The sequence below is a fragment of the Mustela nigripes genome, chromosome 2 (genome assembly GCF_022355385.1).
Source record: "Mustela nigripes isolate SB6536 chromosome 2, MUSNIG.SB6536, whole genome shotgun sequence".
Taxonomy (NCBI): Eukaryota; Metazoa; Chordata; class Mammalia; order Carnivora; family Mustelidae; genus Mustela; species Mustela nigripes.
The window spans coordinates 9,106,784-9,129,049 of record NC_081558.1 but is presented as its reverse complement, the minus strand read 5'-3'; the positions used below and the strand labels follow the sequence as shown (position 1 = coordinate 9,129,049).

The following is a 22,266-nucleotide window of genomic DNA, read 5'->3' as shown; positions in this document are numbered from 1 at the left end:
AGCTGGGCTTGCAAAAGCCTGGGCCCTCCAGCCCTGCCCTAGCCCCTTCTCCCGGATTGGCCTCAAGGAGCCAGCGCCTTCCCTCCCGCCCCGTGATGCCCCCGCCCCTGCCTCTTCCCCCTGTGCCCACATCCACCTCGCGGGTGGAGCCTCCTACCTGAGACTGCTGTGGGATGTTCAGAAAGTTGCCGTCCCGGGGTCCGATGCTGACAAACCGGTTGGCAGAGGAGGCGCCTGTCGTTGCGAATGCTGTGGGGAGCAGGGAAGAGAGGGAGAGACCCCGTGAGGCCTTGGGGCCTGCCCGGGCACTGCCCTTCGGGGCTGCTGAGAGAGGGAGAGACTGGATTAGACCACGCTGCCAGGGCTTAGGCTGGCCGTGGGAAGGACAGGCCAGAGGGGGTCCCATCACCCGCTCACTGACCAGGAGCACACACTGTCCCCCACCCCTAGCATTCCACCTCAGCCAGATGTCCTCTCTCCTGGCCCAGGGTGTGGGAGGGGCCCTGGAGGCTTTAGCTTGAGGCCCATAGACCCCGTTTTGTCCCCAAAGCAGGCACCAAGCAGGACTGAGGCTAGCCCTCGTTGAAGCAAGGCACCCGTGCTTTCCCACGGACTCTCTTGGGTCTTGGGAAGAGGGAGCCTGGGAGGGTGGGATGCTGGGGGCTCAGCCGGACCGGCCCCACCCTGCTCAGGGAAGGCGGGCTCAGCCAGGCCTCCTCTCCGACCAGGGCAGCTGGGCCGGTGCTGCATCACAGAACCACGCCGGGCAGTCCCAAGGATGGGGCCGATGGCTCAGGGAACTTGCAGGGGTCCAGTGGAGGGCTGAGATGGCTGGGACAGGGGCAGAGAGAGGACCTGGCTGCCAGCTTGGACCCAGCAGGCGTCCTCCTCCTCTGATGCATGAGCCAGAGCCTCTGGTCCCGCGGTCCCCAGGGCCTGACCCAGGCCGTAGCACAGGAGGAGGTGGCAGAGCCCCAGGGCTTGGGTGCCCATGAGCAGTTCTGGAGCCTGAGGGGCAAACGGGCAGCCCAACACCCCTGAGCTCTTCTTGGGTTTTCTGGCTGGAACCCTATGGGAGGGAATGGGTTGTGCACCCCCAGCAGGGTGGATGTCCCCAGAAGGAACAAGAGTGTCACAGGCTGCCAGGGATTCCCCCCCAACACACACCCTCTACCAGATACACCCCAGGGACTGCATGCTCACCAGATACTGTCCAGGGCCCCCCCCCCACCCCGCCCCAGCCACTCTGCCGCCTAGTGCCTCCTCTCCCACCCTGCCCACCTCCAATGACCATGACCATGACTTCGTGTCTTATGGCGGATGCAGATGGGAAGATGGCATGAAGAGGATGGAGAGGGGGAAAGAACTCAAACCATGAGAAAGAAGGCAACAGAGAGCGCGAGACGGAGGAAAGTGAGATGGGCCGCCCCTCCCACTGCGGACCAGGCAGTCCTGGCCTGGGGTCTGCCGGCCCCCAGAGCGCCCAAAGCGCAGCCCACCCTCTGCCCACAGACGGCACACCGCCCACCCTCCACCTCTCCTGTCCTTCACACGTCGGGTCTACCTTGGGCCTCTCAACTCAGATTTTTTTTTTCCCTTTAACAAAATTTGTCATTGGTTAAAAGAGAGAGAGAGAGGAAGAGAAAGAGATGAAGTAAGCCGAGGCCCAGAGCCCTCCCTTGTCCTTGGAACAGTCAACCTGGGAAAGGGAGAGGGATGAGAGGAGGAAAAAAAAAAAGGAAAAAAAAAAAGAAAAAAAAAGAGGAACAACGAGAAACCAAATGTGAGACTGAGGGGAGGAGGTCAGGGGCTGGCCTGCTGTACGGTTAGAGGCCCAAGGGCCCCGGAATGGAGGTGAGGGGGCAAGGCCAAAAGGGGATGGCAGTGGCGTCACCTTGTGGTCACATTGAATTTTTTTTGGTGTAGCGGGGCACAACGAAACAACAAAAATCAAAAAACAAAAAAAACGAAAAATGAAAAAAAAACAGCAATCAGGCATGAAGATGGCATGGCTGCGCCTCCCCGCCCCCCTCCCACCCTGGCCAGCACCCCTGGCCTGCGTGCCCCACTGTGCTCCCCCTCCCGCCCCCGGGAGGGGCCCCCCGGCTAGGAGCCGCGGGTGGGCAGGGGGGCTCGTGGGGTGCTGGCTGGTGCAACTGAGGCCCTGGAGGCCATGACTGGGGGCTCAGCTCTGCTCTTGTCCGGGTGGGAGGCTCCATGGCGCTCTGGGTTGGGGGGGCTCTGGCGGTGGGCGGGGCAGGGGTTTTTCTTTTTGCCGTGGAGACTGTTTGGATGGGCCAGGGATGCTGGGCGTTGTGGTTTCGGTTTCATCGTCCACTTACAAGGTGATGGAGGAGTCAAGGCGGCGCCGTCTGGGGCAGTGCTGGTGGATTTGGAATCAGGCATAGGAAGGGGCACAGGTCTGGCCACTGGAGGCGGCGGCGGTAGCAAAAATGACCCCGGGACTTTGCCCTGGCCGCTACCGTTGGGCTGCGAACAACATAAATAGAGTGACGCATGAAGGCACATCCCACACAGACACACGCTCCCCTGCGCGGCCACGCCAGCTCGCTCCTGAGAGCGGGCGCTCCCGGTGGAAGATGCAGGACGGGGTCGTCTCCTCCGGGGCACAGGGTGGGTGAGGGTGTGAGGCTTCTATTTGGTCTCTCAGGTGTTTCTCTCTCTCTTTTTTTTTTTTTTTTGTGGTCCTCTTTTGAAGTTGTGGGAGGGACGAAAGGGGGTGTCCGACGAGTGGTTTGTTATTTCTCAGGGAACATGTTTTAGGTATCAAAACATGCCACCTCGCCACCTAAGCAGCTGCCCCTAGCACGCTCGTGCTCTTGGAAGACCTGCCTCAGCAGGTAAGATGCGCCAGCTCACCCCCCCACCGTCCCCCGAAAACAGACGCAGGCCGCCCTCTGCGGGCCCCTGGGGTGGGGCTGGCCGACCCAGCCAAGGACCACAGGCCCTCGGGCCTCTACCCCACATCACAGCCCAGGGAGACGCCGCGTGCTGGGGGTCTTGCCCCGGACTCCGGCAGCCTGAGGATTGTGGGATGCCGGCCCATTTTCTACAGAACGGCCCAAGAGGAAAATCCATCACTGCCAGCCGCAGTCCCGAGGCTCTTAGAGAGGACTTCCCTGTACGGGGCTCTCAGAAGCCTGGGAACCTGGCCGCCAGCTCCATTGCTTGGCTCTATCCTGTCTTCTGCCTCAAACTTGAATCTCCTCCCTAAGCCTCATGTATGCCTTGTGCACATCAGCCTTTGGGATTCGGGGACGGAGGCCCCACAGGGAGGGGCAGAGGTCCCTGGCCTCCTGCAGGCACAGCTTTCTGGAGCTCTGGGCAGTGCTCTCGATGACCACCTGCAGCCTGGGCTCAGGGTAAGGGGGCTAGAGCTCAGAGTCCTAAATGGTCCCCTCTCCCGAGGGGCAGAGCTCTGCCCCCCCAGCCACCCAGGTGCAAGGCTCAGGGAGGCTCCCGTGCTGCCCCTTCTGTTGGTGGGCGAACCCCACGGAGTCCACCCCTTTGATGTCTCCAGCCGACCCAACTTCTATCCTCACTGGTTCCACTGGACTAGGACCACGAGACTTCCAAAGGGACTCCCCTGTGCTAACAGTGTCCTCTAAGGACACTCAGCGTCTCAGCGCCAGGCTCCGTACCGCATACTTTACCCAGGTGGTGGCCGATGCTCCCCCCACCCCACCCACCGTGAGGCAGCAGTTTTTGCCTGGGTCGGGGGTGACAGGGTGGATTCTGCCTCGGCAGGGGGCACTAACAATGTCTGGAGACATGTTGGGTAGCACCACTTCTGGGGGTGCTGCTGGCATCTGGGGTGGGGCGGAGTCTGGGGATGCTGCTAGACACCCCACAAGGCACGAGATGGCCCCCAGGATAAAGGCCCAACAAGCCAAACATTACTAGTGCCGTGGCTGGGAAACCCTTATTCAAGAGAAACTTGATTCTCCCCATTGCACAACTGGCAAAACTGAGGCTCTGCAGCAGAGTGGTTTATCCAGTCACCCAGCTGTGACTGGTGAGGCCGGAAATTCACAACCATGTCTCTCTCACTCCAGGGATCCTGGGGATTTTTTCCAGTGGGCTCATCCCAGCCCTCATCCTGAAATCCAAAAGCACTCAGGCTACTGCCCTCCCCTCCCACGGATGTGACTGCGTGTAACATCAAATAAGAGCCCCCTGGTTGGACCTTCAAGGCCCCTGTGGTGGAGCCCAGATGGGGTCTTCCACCACTCATGCCTCTACGGTCACCTCCTTCCAAGTACTTCCCATTGCAAACAAACTGAAGTTTCCAGAACATAGCCCAAGCAGTTGGGGGCTGCACCCATGCTCCCTGCAGAACCCTCTATCTACAACACCCCTTCCCATACCCCTTAAGTCCATCCCCAACCTGGGACCAGCCAGATACCCTAAATCACCATCCGTTTCTCTCTCTGCCTTTTTTTTCTAGGGTGGTCGACCAAAGCCTTTGAAGCAGACTGCCTCCCAGGCTCCCCAGCAAGCCCGGGGACAGCCACCTCTGTGCGGCCCAGGCATGCTGCACTTTCAAACCATCGAGCCCCATGTCTGACCTGTGCCGGCCACACCCTTCTGAGCTCTGGCCACCACCTCCCATCACCTCTAAAGACCAGCACCTAGGTCTGACATTGTCCCTCCAAATGGTTCCCTTGACTTGCTCTTTCCTGCCCACTCAGAGGTCCCCTGACAAAAGCAGGCAGGGGCTGCTGGTCTCTGCGTCCTGGGCCCTTTGTGCCAGGTGCCCTTTCAGAAGTAGGCAACTGCCTTCCTCCAGCAGGGCAGGAAACGCAAGTCTCGAGAGATCACAGCCTCACTCCTTTACTCTGTGCCATCCTGTGCTTGCCGCCCCCTCCCCCAGGGGCTGGGGCCCACGGCCCTCCAGGTAGCCCTGGCTCCTACAGGGCGCCCTGTGCCTCCTTCTAGTCCTCAAGACCCTGTCTCCCCTCAGGAGGACCTAAATCACTCATCGCTCTTGATGAAGCCAATCCCAGCCCAACACGGCCAGTCATCAAACACCGCTGGTTTACAACATTTAGTTTCTGGAAGCTACTTCCAACCAGGCTACGGTATCTCAGCTCTGATTGCAGTACAAGTTGAGGTTTTAAAAATCTCTCAAGGTCTTGTGATTTTGCGGTGCCTTGAAACCTCACGAGTTAAAAGCTAGAAGGAACCTGGAGATGGGATAGCTCTTCACTTTCAACAGACAGATGAAGACGAGGCCTGGCGGCTCCAGCGCTGATGCCTGAGGCTGACCTACAACCGGTCTTTCTGCCTCCCGGGGTCACACTATCCCATCGGGCCCTGTGACTTCTCCATCAGTTCACTTGGTGGCCTCTTCTCTCTGCCAGAAACACAGCTAACCAGGCATCTTCCTTCTGCCCTTTGTGTCTCCTCTGAGTGGCGTGTCCACTTGGCCTTGGCCTTTACCGATCTGGCTCTTCTCAAGTAGGGCCTCTTGCTGCAGTCCGAGGACGAGCACGGGGTGGTGCCTGGAAACCCTTTTGCAAATCGTAAAAATTTCATATGCGTACTTTTTTCTTTCTGCAAAGATGCTCTGTAACTTCACATTCTCAAAGAGGTTAGGAATTTACTCCTTCAGGCTTTAGATCAATGGTTCTCAAAGTGGGTCACCCGACCAGAAACAACATCGGCTGGGAACTTGGGGAGAAATGCAGATTCTCGGCCCCACCCAGGTCTGGGGAATCAGAATCAGGTGAGGCCCAGGCACCTGTGTGTTAGCGGGCCTTCCAGGTGACTCGTGCATGCTAAGGCTGAGAACCTTTGCTCTGGAGGCAGCCACGGACCCAGAGCAGCCTGGTACTGCCACTGGCGGTCACCAGGTCAGCTGCAGAGCCTGGGGCCTCTGGCTCCCTCCTCCAGAGCCTGCGGCCGAGCCCCAGAGAGCAGGCTCACTGAAGACACGCCCTTCTCCTCTCTGGGCACAACAGGCCAGGAGAGGAAACTCAGAGACTGCTCCCCAGCTGGGCTAAGCTCTTCTGTTCAACCAGATTGCCTGCTCGCCCTCCTGCCGGCAGTGTTTTATCCACGGTCTGCTCAGAGCAAGCATCTGCCTTCTGGACCAGATGAGCCCTTAATCTTGAACGCTCAAGTCAAGGGAGAGGCTCAGGACCCAGCCATCATCAGGAGGCTTAAGGACAGACTGACCCATACTCCCGAGAGTCCTGTGCATTAGCTTTGGCTCTTTGGGCTAAACTGGCCCCTCAGGTCAGTCTCATTTTGGTTCCAAACCCCAGCTGCCTCTGTGGGTGAGAAGGCATGCAAGGTGGGGTTCCTGGACTCTCGGATCCATATGCCAGACCCCAGGGCCCTTGGGCGCTGGGACATGGGCTTGTAGCTCCCGTAGACTCTGCTGTCATCTCTGATGGAATCGTAGTAGCTGTCGGGGGTCATGGCCACGTCCCCCTCCATGCCCCTAAAAGTGGACAGAGCTTGTCCAGAGAGGTAGGCAAGGCTCCGAGTGAGCTAAGGGGCTGCAGAGCCAGCGAGAGAGAAGCTCACAGGGAAAAGGAGACGAGGAAAGTAGAAGGAGGGAGAACAGGAGAGAGGGAAGAGGACCGGCTTCTGTTCTGGACAGCAAGAGCGAGGAGGCTGAGCCGTAACCCTGCCCCAAATCAATGCACCAGCACTCAGCAAATGCCCATTCTGTACAGGCCGCCCTGAGGCAGCACTGGGCTGTGTGGCCAAGGGCCGCCCACAGCTCTCCCTGGGCCACCTCTGGCATGGGGTTCCGAACGCCTCGCCCCACCACGGGCCTTTGAGCGACCTCCCCCCTGACTTCTCCCAACGGGTTTCCAGGCTGGACCAGCTGCGGAAAGAGGGGCTGGACCTTCTCACAGCGCCGTGTGCTGCTGGGACTCTAGAACCTTCCCAGAGGCCTAGAGACCTCCTTGTCCCAACCCGAGTGCTCAGGGACCCAGGAACTAAGAGAGGACCACTGTCCCACTGAAGGGTCACCTCTGACCCACCACTGTCTGGGATAAGCCCTTTGCTGAGTGGCCTGTGTTTCTGCTCATCAGGGCCTGGGCCCTAGGGCTTGCTGACAGAGAAGGGCGGTGGGGCAGCAGAACTCCATGGGCAACCAGCATCTCTCCTAGGCTGAGGAGCAGAAGGGCTTCCCTCCAGAACAAAAGCAGACCTGGGAACCTCTTGCTGAGAGTTCTGCCAACGGGAGACTCCATGACCGCTCGAGGGGAAGGAGGGAGGGCCTTTGCTCCACCCAGGGCTTCTCACCAGGGAATGGTGATGCCCCCAGGGCACGCTGAACTCTGGAAATATCCTCGATCTTCGGGACTGGGAGTGATGGTGCCGCTGCCATTGAGTGGGCGGGGCCGCGGATGCTGCCCAGTACCCCACAGTGCCCAGGACGGCCCCGCAGAACACAGAATGGACAGCCCAGATGTCAATAGTGCCAAGGCGAGGAACTCTCCTTCTAGCACCTACACACTCCTTGTAGCCCTGAGGTTTTACGAGGGGTGCTATGAGGTCAGGAGCCCAGGCTGGGTTGGATAGATCACGGACACACTCTTGCGGGGGAACAGAGACTGAGGGGAGGGCAAGGAGCCCGAGCAAGAGCGAGGCGGGCCCGGCCACTGCCCTCGTCCCCAACTCTGGACGGTGACAGGCCCTGGCATTACACATGGACCCCTACCCCCAGATCCAGAAGACGGAGGTGTTTGGCACTACCGGCCCTCTGCTGCCCCAGCCCTAGGAGGGCTCCCGGCTTTTGGACCCTCTCCCTGTGAGCCCCGAGACAGACGGACAGATGCAGAGATGAGCTGTGGCAGGGCTCCGGGGGCCTGTGGACTCACCTGTCCGGTGGCCTGGCCCGAGCCGTCCGAGCACACGAACTGCACAAACTCCTTCAGCGAGTCCTGCCCGTGGTGGTGGTGGTAGCGGATGGTCGGGTGCGTGAAGTACGGGCTCGACTGCTGGATGATGGATGTGGAGGGGAAGTGCAGCGCCGACGCCGTGGCCCGGGGGCTCCCTGCGCGCATGTGGGCAGGAAGAAGAGGGCGTCAGGGCTTAGGAGGCAGAGGGGAGCGCAATGGAAGATGGGGTTGGTTGGGAGTTGGGATGCTGGTCAGACAGAGCCCTGAGGTGCCAGAGGAGAAGGGAGAATGGGGTTAAGATCAAGGCCAAGACCAGGCTGAGGAGAGTGAGGCACCGGCCTCCGGTGAGAAAGTTAAGGCAGCACCAGATAATTCGACAATCGACAATGGAGGTAAGCAATGTCTTAACACAGTACTTTCACAAGCTGGACCGGCGGAGCGCCCAGATGGCTCAGTCGGTGAAGCATCAGACTCTTGATTTCGGCTGAGGTCATGACCTCAGGGTGGTGATCTCAGGGTGGTGACCCTGAGCCCCACGCCTGGCGCTTCACTCAGCGAGGAGTCAGCTGGAGATTGTCTCTCTCCCTTGGCCCCTTCCCGCCAAACTAAGTAAATAAATCTTTTTTTTTTTTTTTTTTTTTACTACTTTTTTAAAATAAAAAGTCAAATTGGCAAACCAGGGCTGGTCAGCCAGCTGCTGGTCTTTGTAATCAAGTCTGATTAGAACCAGGGCTGGAGCTTGGGTGATGTGAACACAGCAAGGCTGGGCAAGTGCAAGGCCAGCCCCATCTTTTGTTTAAAATGCTGATAGCTGTTCCTCGCGTGTTGTTTGCAACGTTTCAATTATTACATTAAATATTATTTATCTTGATGACTAGGGTTTTGGGGCCTCCTGGGAGTGTCGTGGGGAGGGCCTCACTGGCTTCACCCTGGTCCAGGGCCTACGGGTGAGTCTGGGGGAGGGAGAGAAGGGACCAAGGGGTCCCAGGCTCTGGCTGGAGACAGGGCCCCGGCCCCTTTCCTGTGCAGGACGAGCCCCTGAAACACATAACACCCGCTCCTGCACGCACAGGACGGTGGCTCTGGCCGCTGCTGCCCAGGCCGCGTTCCCGTGCGCTCAGCCCCGCGGTCCTTGCACACGCATCCTCCCCACACACAGCTCGCACCCCGGCGCCGGCCCCAGCTCTTCCCTGGGCCGAGTCCTCCCCCTCCGGTCTGTTTCCAATCAGCTCGCTCTTGCTCTCAGTTTCATTAGGGGCTGAGGAAACTTGGCTTCTCTCTGGAGTTCATAAAAGCTGAGCGGAGCTGGGCCTGCTGCCCTCCTGCTGCCTGCGCGGAGAGGGCCTGGGGTCCCCGCCCCCACCTTGCGGCCACCACGTCCTGCCCCAGCACAGGCTGCCTCTGGGCTCTCAGCCAGGAGGCCCCGAGGAGGAAGCCGGGAGGGTAAACCTCACTCTTCTCTGTGTCCTACAGACGAGCCCACAAGACGGCAGGCAGGCAGAGAAAAAGTCCAGGCCTCTTTCTGCCAGAAAGGTACCAGGGGAGGGAAAAAGCAAATGAGGGAATGGAGAGGCTGAGGACTCAGCTGCTACCACTTCCTGCCGGATGCTGTCCCCTCAGGAACACTGAGATGTCCCCCCTACCCTGCCCCCACCAAGCACCCGCTCCCGAGCAAAGCAAGAGAGCCCACCAAGGCAGTGGGCTTGCTCCTCTCCCTGGAGAACAACCCAGGTGCTACCAGCCCCTGGGCCCAGCCCTTGACTTTTGGCAAAAGGGCAGGGAGGGCCTGAGAAGGGAGCCCGGGCTCCCCTGAGTGCTCTTGTCAGCCTGTGCCCCACGGGGACCAACCCCGGTGCTGGGAAATCGGACCCCAGGCTCAGCCAGGAGCTCGGAGGGAAGAGGGAAAGAGTACAGAAGGAGAAGCCTTGTGCTTTCCCGCCCTCCCCTGGCAAGAGGCAAGGAGAGGCGGCAGGAGTGGATCTGAGGCCTCTGTCACCGAAGGCAGGTCGGGGAGGGCCTTGAAACAGACCCATGCTGCCCAGCACACACACATGCACCCATGCACACACGTGCACATGGGGAGTGAGAAGCAAGCGGGAGGCTGCTTGGGGACAAGGCGAGGAGGGGCTGCCGCAGAGGGAGGGCCCACTCCCGTGCCCACCCTCCGCCGGACCGTCGCCGCCTACTCAGAGAGCTTGGGGCTGTCACTCGGGCTGTCACCCCAGCTCCTTCACCTGGCCAGCTGCCCCTAAGCGCTCCACCGCCTCCCCCACTGCCCCCACCCCCCGGCCAGGCCCCCCATTTCTCACCTGGTCTGACTCCAGCAAGCACAGGCAGCGGGTGGTGAGTGAAAGCCATGCGCGGGGAGCTGCCCTGAGAGGAGAGGGCACTGCAGAAGTCCAGCTTTCCTGACTTCTTTAGAGAAGCCGGGCCTGGGGGGAGGAATCAGCAACACAGGGCAGGTTTAGCTGGGCCGGGGTGAGAGCAAGGGAAGGCGGGAAGCCAGCAGCCAGCTCCTCTCTCCTCTGCCCCCTCCCTGCTATCCCTCCCCCCACACACCCCCTTCCTGCCTCCTTTGCCCCATTCTGGCTCTGGTTCTTAGGCCCCGTGTGCCGCCTGGCCAGCTACAGGTGCTCTGACCCGAGAGCAAAACGAGACCCTCGGGTGCACAGGGTAGGAGATGAGCAAGGGGGCCCGTCTTGCTCCCTGATGAGCAGATGATGAGCTCGTAGGGCACAGGATGAAAAGGTGGGATGCGGGGGCAGGGGGCGGGGAAGGTGTGCAGGAGCAGCCCCGGGGAGCCAGCTTCAGAGTGAGGGGCGACCCAGAAGAGCGATGGGCTGGGGTCTGCTCTGTGGGGCCCTGGACTGGGGGAGGCTCTGGTAGGAAGAAGTCACAGCCCTTGGGAGGGACTGCAGGGGTGACATGCTATGTCACCCGACGAGAGAGCAGGAGGACCTGGAGGGACCGGAGGACCTGGGTGGCAGAGCAAGACAGCAAAGGAACCCCCTTCCAGGGGATCCAGAGGCTGGGCGGCTGCCTCTGCCTTATTTCAGGGCTTTGTTCTCCTCCTGGTGCCAGAGATGGGTGGCATTCACTGGGACAGGGGCACAGAGTCCCCCCCCCGCCCCCTCCGGCCTTGCAGCTCTGTCTGAAAGATCCTGATGCTGCCAACTGAGTCATCTCTGCACCCTGAGAGCATGATGTCCCATGGAGGCTCTGACACAGCAGGGGCCCTGGGCCAGGTCCTCCAGGCGAGCTTGTCCCCTGTCCTAGGCTGAGGCTGGAGGGCTCAGATGGAGTGGAGGGGATGCGCGGAGCGTCTTTCAGGCACAGACTCTGTCTGAGTGGGAGTGGGGGTGGGGGCTGCAGTCTTAACCGCGGAGGGAAGAGGTGGGGGAAGGGCGAACTCCCAGCCGCCAGCAGAGGTGTTATCTGGCGGCAGCTGTGTGCCACCTGATAGCTGGCACGGTGAGGGGGTGGGGAGCACCCCCACCAGCTGTGCACAGCTGTCCCCGTGGCCGCACAGCGCTTCCCCAGCTGTTCCCTGTCCTGCAGCTGGGCTGCTTAATTGGCGATTTGTCGCAGCACGGGGAAACAACACCGCGGGGGTGGGGGGCGGAGGAAAAGAGGGAAAGCAAGGGAGCTGGGGGTGCTGCAGGAGGATGCTGGGGGCCGTGCGTGGCAGGACAGCTGGAAAGAGCAGAAATGGCAGGCACCAGAGCAGACGGCTGAGAAAAAAGAGTGGGAGCCAGAGAGGGGACAGCTCCTTGGGCACCAGGTCAGGGCAGAGGGACGGGGAAGCTGAGCCCCAGGAGGCAGCTACAGATGCAGCTCTCAAGGCACTTGAGTCCTCCAGAGACAGTCACTTAACTGAGGCCCTGGCTGCGGAGTCTTCAAGGCCTTTTCAACCCCTTCTCTCTCTCCCAGAGAAGTATCTGGGCTGTGTCGACCCAGCTCCCTGCTTGCCACACAAAGCCCTGTGAGAGGCACCCAAAGACTGCCCGGAGAGCTGTTCCACAAAGGTGAGCTTTGCTCTTGGTCTATTCCCCCGGCCCAAGGTCTCGAGATGAGCTCTCCTCCACTCATCCCAGGGAGCTGAGAGAGGGTCCCTTGGACCACAGCAACGCAGAAGCCCTCCCCGCCCTTCTGCCTTGCTTTTCCTGAACCCCTGCCCGGCCCATTTGCTTGGCCCATCTCTGTAGAAGCACATCTGGAAAACACCAGGCAAAGCGACAGCAAGTCGGGCCTTCCTCTTCCTGCTTCCAGAGCAGAGCTCCCATCCCCAGGCCTGACCAGAGCGTACAAGCCCTGTGTACAAGCCCTGCACACGGGGCTGCGCTCCCCAGCACCGCGACTCGCACCTCAGGGACACACGCAGGTTGCACGAGCAGTGTGCCCGGCCGGAGTAGCCCACGGCCAGCCTCTTCATGCGTGTTATCGGGCATGCAGACACACAAGTGGGAGCATACATGCGCACTCCCCCTCCTTCCCATCTGGGTTCTCTGGGTCTGCTCAGGCCTCCGGTCAAGACTGGAAGTGAAGGTGGGTGGGTTCACGGAGAAAGGGGCAGCCGGAGGGTACTGGGAGGACTGACCCGGCTCCCTTTGCCCTTCCCTAGCTTTCCCGCTTGACTGGACAATGATTTGGTCATCCTTTCCTAGACTCTGCTCCTCTCTGGGATCCCGGGCCTTCAAACGAGCAGTTCTCAACTCAGGGCCTCTCCCCTATGCCAGAGGATATTCAGCGACATATCTGGGGACGTTTTTGGTCATTATACTTTGGGGAGGAGTGGGGAGTTGCTGCTGGCTGGTGGCTGGAGGCCAGGGCTGGTGCTCCACGCCCTCCAGTGCACAGGACGGCCCCGCCTCAGAAAATGATGTGGCCCCACATGTCCATGGTGCCCAGACTGAGAGAAACTGCTTCACACCAGGGGACCACAGAGCTGGGGTGTCCTCTCTAGAGAAACAGCAAGAGAAGGAGACCACGAGAGCTCGGGGCTTGGGGCCTCTGCTTTCCTTCCATCACACCCATGGCTCTGCTGCCCATGTAGGGACAGCCCAGCTCCTCGCCTCCACCCCCTCCTTCGGCCTGGTCTGCCCGCCTCTGGAAGGTCAGGAGGCCAGAAGACAGGTAGCGCCACCACAGCAGGGGAACCGGAGGGAGGCTCGCCGTGGAAGCTGAGCAGGAAGAAGAGGCTCCGGCTGCCCTGCTCTGCGTCGGCCCTGCAACGCCCATACCTGCATCCACATCGTTGGGCCAGCCACTGGACTGGCTGCTGCCGGCTGCTGGGGAGCGGCCTGTACCAGGATAGAAGACATCATCGACAGGGCTCTCCATCTCACTGTCATCGATGGACTTGGGGCGCTTGGTGGTGCTAGGAAAGAGGAGAGGGATCAGGTAGGCCAAGGGAAGACTGAGCTACAGCTACTCAAGCCGAGGCTCCCTGGCACTCACTACGTGCCCACCCCTGAGACTAGACCGGCCCTGGGAGTCCCTCAGGGCCCAGCCCACCTGTTCCTCCTCCTTAATCCCCTTCTCAGTCCATGAAACCCTCATCCACTGAGCTGCTTAGGTCAAAGAGGGGGCAAAAGCCTCCTCCCTTGCTTCCCTGGCCCCGCCTTCTATTTCCCATCAACCCCCAGGGCCAGGGCAAGTTGAGAGGCACTTGCCAGGAACAAAAATCCCAAAGGGGTGCTGCAAAACTCAGACATCAAGATACTAGGTTATTTTATATGAAAATAGTACTACCACGAAGCTACTATAGTATTACAGCGTAATATTCTAACAAATTAAAGTGAATGCCAAAAACCTCACAATGAATCAGAAGTCCAAGTTTTTTTTTTAAAGCACAGGATCCCTTCCGGTCCTGAACAACTGGCCCTGACAAAGGCTGAATGTGTCCACCCCCCAACACCTCTCAGCTCCCCCCCCCCCCCCACGCCTCTCCCACACCCAGCTGAGGCCCCCCTCTACTCCAGCCTCTAACTGGCCGTCTGTCCTGCCCACACATGCTGTTGCAAGGGGCACTTTCTGGAACCCATATCCCCCGCATCTCCTGCTTCAAACCCTTCAGTAGGTTTTAAGTCTAAATATCTTCTAGAGCCTTCTTTGGGGGGGGGGGGGCGTCCCACCTGGCTGTCCACCCTTGGCTGGGATGGGGCTGCTCTACTTGGAGCCTCCATCCCAGGCCTGTCTGGGCTCAAATGTCACTTCCGCAACAGAGAGGCCTTCTCAGATCCCCACTGGGAGTGCCCTCAGGGCAGACCCATGCCTTGTTTAGGCTTATGTCCCTGGCACCAAATAGCCAGCGACAGCACAGCACGAAGCAGGAAGCTCAGGGGATTGGTAGTGTGGCAGGCCCTGGAGCTCCGGAGCCCACGCCCTCAACAAGGGGTGACCTTCTAAGGCTCCCAGGCCTTGGAGGTGCAGCTGGCTGCAGCACCTGAGATGGCCTGGGGCTGGCGGGGGGCAGGGTGCTGGGCTCACCTGGTGGAAGGAGGGGAGGTGATGGACCGCCGCCCCAGGGTCACCTGGTTTATGTTGTAGTAGCTGGGACTCTCCAGGTCGGCCAGTGAGAAGTTGGGCCCTGATGCTGTCGCAACAGGAGCTGGGAAAAGGCAAGAAGGTGATAAGGTTTGAGGGGTGGAAGCCCCAGTGGAGCCTTGTTTTATCGTCCTAAACAACTCCCCAAAAGCCTCCTCCTGGCTGGGGCGTCTTTGGGCAAGAGCCCTTGGTGGTGATTTTTCTCCTCCGAAGCAGTGGGGACTAGAGACTGGGCTCTCCAGGTGCCTCCGCTCCACCCGGCCCAGGACCAACGGGCAGAGCATCCCAGGAAACCCTGTCTGCCCCTTGGCCAAGACCCCACCAGCGGGGGGGGGCCACACATGGGGTCCGTATCCCACCTCCTTACACCCCCAGTCTGTTGAGCTCGGCCCTGGCTGGAAGAAAGAACTCACTTTGTGATACTCTCACCAGCTCTGTCACATTCCAGACCCCGGAAGTCACAAAACAGTCCTGGAAACTTAAGTGCCCTGAAGAGGGGAAAGAACAAGTGAGTGAGTCAGGCAAGGTTGGAGGGTGCTGCCTGCCTGTGTCCCTGAAGCTCTCCCCACTGGGATTTGATTCCCTCCCCTCCATTCCAGACCCAGGCTGGCCCTCAGGGGCCCTCATGTCTACACAGAAGGGTGAGTAGGCTTCTGGTGAGCTCCTGCCCTTGGGGCATCAGCTGAAGTTCAGCTAAGGAATGGCTGAGTAAAGGGGAAGAAATGGAGGAGACGGGCTGCCAGTTTGGCCAGGGGGAGGGAAGGCAGGTAGGGGCAGGGCAAGCCACAGAGGCTAGACGTGGGCCCACAGGAGCGGGGTCGGAGGGGCACTGACCGTTGGGCAGTGGTTTGATGTCCGCATCTCCTTGCTGGTTTGAACTATCTGATTGTCCGGATTCTGCAGGAGACACAAAGGGGAAAAGGGGTCAAGATCAAAGTGTCCCCCACACACCATCCAAGCAGCTGCCCCTCCAGCCCTGTAAACACCTTCACAGCACCCTCTCCTCGGAGGGAAGCAGCCTAGGGACAACCTGAAGAGAGAAAGAAGGAAGTCCTATAGATACCAGAGCCAGCTCCTTCTCGGTGGCGGGGTGTCCTGGGCACTGTGGGGAGGTTGGCCGCAGCCCGAGTCTCCACACACCAGATCCCAGTAGCGCCCCAGTGCGACAGCCAGCACGGGCTGCGGACACTGCCCCATGTGCCTGGTGGCAGAGTCGGCCCCAGGAGAGTAGCAGCGGCTAAGGACCAGGGCGAGGACGATACCCATAAGAGAAGCCAGGGATCACCTCTTTGCACAGCTGGGATGAACCCAAGGGTCCCCCCTCCTCCACTCGGCTCCAGCTCCCAGGGGAGCAGCCCCTTCCTTCTCGCACTTCATTAATTACAGCCATTCCTACACCTCACCTTTATGCACACAGGCAGTGCCTGGCAACCCCGAGGGGGGAGGTCTGCCCTGACGCTGTCGCCCGCTCTGTGCCAGCCTGTCTGGGCTGTCTCATGCCCCAGTGCCACAGCTGCTCAGAGGGAGCCCCGAGACAAGGGCCCATTGTGCGGCGGGAGCTCACAGAGGGCTGGGGCAGGGTGGAGTGTGTGTGTGAATATTTTGCGGAGCTTGGGAAAGCCCCCCCACCCCCGCCCCCCAGGTCCTCAAAGCTTTGTGTGCCAGGGGCACAATAGGGACCTCCAGAATGCCTGCCCAGGCACGACAGCTGGCGAGAGGGTGGCAGAGGGGGGCCAGGGCAGGTTGGGGGGCAGGAGGAAGGCGAGGCATTTGGTAAAGAATCGACCGCTCAAGGGAAAAACATGGGGGGTGGCATCAGAAAACCGCACCCTGGTATCGGCCCAAGGCTCTGCCCAGCTCTCTGACCCGGCCTCCTGGGTCTCACCCACCACCCCACGGTCAGCCTGCCGGCCTGAGAGCCCCGCCACCTCACTGGCCTCACAGCCAAGCTGCTCACACTTGGGGGGTGACCAGCAAGGAAGTTCCTGAAGAACAAGGCCTAGGCCCAAGAGACTGCAGCAAGGTGGCCTGTGGCCGCTCGGCCACTCGGGTGGAAGGGAAGAGGGATGGCTGAGGGGGGCTGGTAAGAAGAACAGCATCCCCCTGGGAGCAAAGGCCCAGGCTTGGCTCAGGCCAAGTTCTTGTCCTCCTGCCTCAGTGTGACCAGCGGGAAAGGACAGGTTGCCTACAACAGGACAGTTCCAGTCCCCACTTGCCCCATTCTTTACCTTGTTCCGTTTTTTTAAGTCCAAAAAAAACCAAAAAACAAAACTCGTCACAAATCGAGAAAACAGAAATCTATAAGGAAAATGTTCATGAGGTCCCCTCAACCCCTCCAATTTGGGGCACATCCTGCTACACCGCCCTTTGTGCTCACGCCTGTGGTGTGTTTAGGGACGGGGAGTCCTACCCCAGGCCGCGTGTCTTTGCTAGTGGCACTCTCCACTCTGGAGAGAACCTACAGGACCTCCTCCCAGGCTCCCAGGAGGGCACCCTCTCTGTGCCACAGTCTTGCGGGTATCAATTTTGTCTTTCTCTCCTCCTGGCCTCTTTCTGGCTCTCTAGGTCTGATTCAACCCCCACCCCCCCCCCCCCCCCCCCCCCCCCGCCAGTCCAGGAAGACTCAGGTGAGGGGCTGAGGGTGTGCGTGGTCCATTCTAGGACATCCCTAGACTGGGGGTGCCGCGAGCCTGCTTCATCTCCCACGGCTGCCCCGTGTGCCCCTCAAAGCTTCCGAAGGGCCAACCCACCAGCCCGGCGCCTGCCGCTCCCCTGCGGCCCCAGGGGGGCGCCTGCTACTGACCCCACCCATCCTGGGACCGACTCCGTCCCCACTAGCCTTCCAGGTCCGGGTCCGTGGCGTTGGGAGAGCCAGAGGCGTCCACTCAAGGGTGTGGTCCCGGGCCCCCCTGAACGCGGCCAGGTGGAGACAGAAAGCTGCGCGCATGCGCACATCCAGCCCAAGGACAGCAAGGCGAGAGAGAACCCGACAAAGAGATGGAGGTGGGCCAGCGACTACGGCAGAGACAAATGGGGCTCCAGGAGAGCGCGATAGACAGGAAATCCTTCTAAACCAGGACACTGTCCCGAAATGTTATTGCTGTTATTACTATTAGCTAGATGTAAAGGAGCAAGCGGGAGCGAGGATCCAGCGCGGGCGAGGCCCGCTGCCACGCGCCTCCAGGCGCTGCTGGCAGCCATCTTAGCCCTTGGCAGCCATCTTACGGCTGGCGGCCCAGCCAGCGTCCCCACAATGCCACCCCCGCCGGCCCCCGGCATGCTCAGCTCAGCTCCAGGACAAAAGGCAGAAACGCTGGAAATCTGGACCCAGCCAGCCCTGCAGCAGGGGCAGCTCCGGCCAGGGCCCCACCGGCCCGCTCGAGCAGCAGCCCCTGCACCCTGGCGGCCCGCACGCAGCAGGAGGGGAAGGGAGGGTTAAAGCAGGAGCCCTGGGGACACCATGGTCTGCTCAGAGGCAGCTGAAGCCCCTGCAGGCCAGCCCCAGGCCCAGGGGCTCAACTACGAACCCTGCCCAGACAGGACAGTAAGGGACGTAATGGGGCAGACCCTTGTCCACCCTGTGGGCAGACAGGGCAGGGGGGTGGGGGGTGCCGACAGGAGCCCATAGAGCAGCTGCAGGGCCAAAGAGCAGCGGGCCCTGGTGGACAGGCTCCTAGGGAGGGTGAGGAGACCACCCCCCACCCGCCCCCCCCCACCCCCAGAGCAGGGAGCCAGCAGGCTAGCTTTCTTGGGCTTTTCCAGGAGCCGTGCTTCAGCTCCGGGCCTACTCTAGACAGCCCTCTGGGATCAGAAGCCGCACCACAGGCCAGCACACCAGGGAGCGAGACACCCCAGCATCCTGACTCCTTTCCTTGTTGGGCTCCCCGGGGGAGGGGATAACCCCAGGCCTCAGGACACACAGGAGGAAGGTCCCTTTATGACACCCCTCCCCACGCCCCGCCTCATGGCTGCTCAGCTTTTATCTGGCAGAATGGGGCTTATCAGAGCCACCAGCTGAACAAACATACAAATCCACGGTTAGTGAGAAAAAACCCTCTGCCTGAACTCTTTATCTCCTGTTCACAGGCCCCACGCACTGCCCCCTGCCAACAGCGCAGGAGGAGACCTGACTGCTGCACAGCGGGGGCTCTTCTCTGCGCTGCCCCCCTTCTCCCCTTGCCTCGGACCCAGAGCGGAGCGGCTCTCCCCTGGCAGTCCCAGCCGGGCGGGTTTGCATGAGTGAGCTGCTGCCACGTGGGAGCCTCCCTCCAGTGTCTGCTTTCTCGCCAGGGATAATGGGCCAGCTGGTGGCCTGTGGGCCAGTGGAGGGGCAGGGACAGTATTGGCTAGCACAAGGCAGGCAGACAGGTGCCCAGCTCCATCTTTTATCCTCCCCCCAAACCCTCCCCGGGCCCACGCCCCCGAGGCTGTCACTCTGATTCTCCAGCCTTCCAGGGCCACATCCCCTAGGAGCCTCTCTGGCCTCGCCTCTCCTCTGCCTGGCTGCCAGAGCGGTGGGGCCCCTAAGTACACACCGCCAGTTTGGGGCCACCCTAAGGTCAGCAAAGCAGCCCTAAGCTCCCTGCCTGCACCTCTCATCAGAGGCTACTGCTGCCTTCACGCCCTAGCGACTGGAGATGGGAAGCAGCCGCCAGGGGCACCGCTTTGGCCCTGACCCAACTCAACCTTTCCCTCTATCCTGGCCTGGAGGACCAGAGGGCATCATCTCTGGTTTTAAGCTTCCTCGCATGAGGCCCGTCGAATATAGCCTCCTGAAAACAGTCCAAGCCTGTGTCCTATGCCTGGGCTTGATGCCCTGTGCAGACCGGCATCAGGATCCCTGAGCCCAGGCCAGGTTTGGGGTTGGAGAGAATCTCAGAGCCCACAGCTTATTCTCCACGCTGCCGGTGGTTAAGCCAGCCCACGCCACCCACGGGAGCATGCTCAGCTGACTGCCCTCTGCGTGGGACCTGTGCTACTCATGGGATCCACACCTCAAAGGCAGAGGCCACCTGCCCATAGTGCCTGAGGGCCCTGGCCACTGTGGAGGCTTCTGGAAGGGGGGACTATGCAGGGGGCAGGTAATGGATCTGGACTCTGTCTCAGCATGGCTCCTGGGTCTGGGGCGACTCCCTGTTTATCTGCACACATGTCATCAGTCAACCCCCTTGCAAAGATGGCCTTTGGCCTTCTGCAGTACCCAGACCCAGGCCAAGCTCAGCCAACAGCTGGCATGTGGGCCCCCCTTCCTTAGGTCCCTCCACAGCCCTAGAACAGCCACAAGGCCCCCCTCCCCAGGACTGCCTTTCTCTGAGCACCAGCTCTGCCTTCTCTGCCCTTGAAGGCCCCTTCCTTGCTTTACGGAGCTCTTCACCTTTTCCTCTGGAATCCCATTTCTAGTCTTATTTTTCTCTCGGCTCCACACTCCTCTCTCTGTCCTTCCTTCTCCTTCATGTTCCCTTTCTCCAACTTTCTTTCCTCTCCCAACCTTGCCTGTTTCTCTGTGTGTGTGTGTGTGTGTGTCCCCAGAAGGGCTCTGCCTCTTCGTGGGAGCCCTGGAGGGGAACCTGCAGCAGCCAGCAGGGGCCCAGTGTTGCACACGAACCCCGACTGACAGCACGTTATATATGTGTACGTGTGTTTCCAGTCACAGACAGACGGGCAGATATTTATGGCTCCCGTTAGGTAAAGGAGGAATTCCTGCTTGCTGCCGGGAACGCTCTGCCTCGGCTCCCACCCGAAACAAGCTCCCTCTGTGAAAGGGGCCACATGGAACTTGCTGGCCAGCTGCCTCCACGCACATCACTGACAGAGTGAGCGCTCAGGTGGCCAAGAGGAGGGAAAGACCCAGCTCAACCACACCCACACGGGCACACACTCAGGCAAGCACAAACACGCACGCACGTGCACACGCCACCAGCAATTTCCTGCCATCCCACAGGAGTAGGATGAGAGGAGGCACTGGGAACTGCGGGCCCACTGTGCACAGCATGCTGGGGGCTTAGCACCGGGCCGCAGAGGAGCCCACCTCTAGCTCTGCCGCTCCACTGACCTCTGGGCTGGAGCGGGCAGCCCCCAGAGTTCGCAGTTGGCTTGCCCTTCCCCAGGCTCTCCCAGGGGCTGAGATTCGAGAAGTAAGGCAGCGGTGTGCTCCGCTCCAGGGATGCTGTCCTCTGAAGGACTGATGCAATTCAGGAGCTGATCCTGGCCCTCCCCAGGGTGGCACTCCCCTCCCCCACCTGCCCCCCCCCACCTTTCTGTGATTCCGGAGCATCCAGGGCACTGGAAACCCAATCTCAAGGGGAACCAGAGGCCTGGCCCACAGCAATCAGAGCTGGAGAATGTAACTATTGTGCCTCTTGAAACCTAAGTCTGAGAATCTGAGACACCCTGAGGAGGGGAGCGGTGGACAGACGGGGGGCTAGGGAGATGGGTCACAGAGGGGTTCTCCCCATCTCTGCAAACAGGCGACTCAGGGACTGAGGAAGTCCTAGAGAGTGTAGGGCAGCCAGAGGGCGAAGAGAGGAGGGGCTCGGCCTCCACCAGGCCAGGCATAAGGAGCTTCTAGGATCTTTCCTTCCCTCTTTCCTCTCTGCAGACCACCCCCATGAGCCAACCAGCTTGTGCGTGTGCACACAGACCCTGGAGCCATCCCGCGGTAACCTAGAACTCCTAGGTAACCTAGAACACAGGAGCATGACCAGGAAGCACCGCCCTGAACATAGGGGCAAAGGGTGCGGCCAGGGACAAGATGCACACACGTGTCGTGTCACTCCCCCATTACCTTTCATCTCCCCTTTCCTCGCTTCCCTCCACCCACAGATCTGAAGGGGCTTGAGCCTGTGCCTTGAGTCACCTGTGCAGGGGAGGAAGGCTGAGGGCCAGGGAAGAGACTCAGTCACCCTTGCACGATCTAGACCTGTTCTGGCTGTCTGTGGGGCCTGCGCTCAAAAAGGCCCATGGGAGGAGGGTAAGGCAAGGCCAACAGCACGGGTCACAGGGAACACATGGGTGGGACCTTCCACTCTCAGTCCCTGGCCCTGGCAGCACTACCTCTCCCACCTCAACCCACACTGCCTCCACCAGCACCGCCTGTGGTCCTCGGGGAGCCAGGGCCAGATCTGTCTGCCGCAGGGCTCCCTGCCCAGCAGTGCGACCGCAGAAAGGGAGAAGGCAAGTCAGTGGGCTCCTCTGGCGCCCAGGAGACCAGCAGAAGGGGCCCCAAAGGCCAGACCCAGGCACATAACCCTGGTGCCTCCAGGGTGCTCCCGCGGTGTGAGCTGCTCAGCGTTCTCTGCCCTGCACCTGACGGGAGAACCTTCCTCGGCACTACCTCCAGCCCAGGAAGAACGAGAGATGGGGTATGGTCACTGAAGCCCGGGAGGAACCAGGGGCCCAGTTGTTCTTCCCCATGATATGACAGACAGTGGCCAAAATGGCGGAGAGAATGATGGTTGCACTGTGGTGCGGAGGCCAACACCCAGCAGGTGGATGGAGGAAAAAAAGCCCAGTCAGCCTGTTAGGGGCCTCTCCAAGCCCAGGCCAGCAGTTAAGCAGTTAATTCCCAGCAGTGAAGCCCTGGGAGATGTGAATTGACATTCAGGCTCCTCCTGGGTCTGCCCCTTTGCAGGAGACCCAGCACTGACCCCCAGCACCTCTGCCAGTGATCCACAGGCTCTCCGTGAGCAAGCAGACCCGGGACACCTTACATCTGGGGGGTTCCAGAGGTGCCCAGGGAGAGGAAGTCCTGTCAGAGCAGAACTCCCAGCAGACAGGGAGTGGAAGTGAAGTGGCTGCTACTGAAGGAAGCCAAAGGAGGGACCTGCGGAGAGCT

The 22,266-nt window shown here is 60.6% G+C and overlaps 1 protein-coding gene across 7 annotated transcripts in view; it reads right to left on the bottom strand.

The window, feature by feature from the left end:
• Positions 1–22,266, bottom strand: part of NFIX (nuclear factor I X) — a 94,763-nt gene that overhangs the window by 5,645 nt on the left and 66,852 nt on the right. For 4 of the 7 annotated variants that reach the window (XM_059389151.1, XM_059389152.1, XM_059389147.1 and 1 more), the window contains exons 3-10: positions 15,267–15,329; positions 14,846–14,920; positions 14,376–14,496; positions 13,127–13,263; positions 10,196–10,318; positions 7,866–8,041; positions 2,343–2,490; positions 158–249 (exon numbers count right to left, since the gene is read on the bottom strand). In XM_059389151.1, coding sequence (XP_059245134.1) covers positions 158–249; positions 2,343–2,490; positions 7,866–8,041; positions 10,196–10,318; positions 13,127–13,263; positions 14,376–14,496; positions 14,846–14,920; positions 15,267–15,329 — 935 coding nt within the window. The remainder of the gene's footprint in view (positions 1–157; positions 250–2,342; positions 2,491–7,865; positions 8,042–10,195; positions 10,319–13,126; positions 13,264–14,375; positions 14,497–14,845; positions 14,921–15,266; positions 15,330–22,266) is intronic. The other 3 variants (XM_059389148.1, XM_059389149.1, XM_059389150.1) reach the window with 3 other exon arrangements.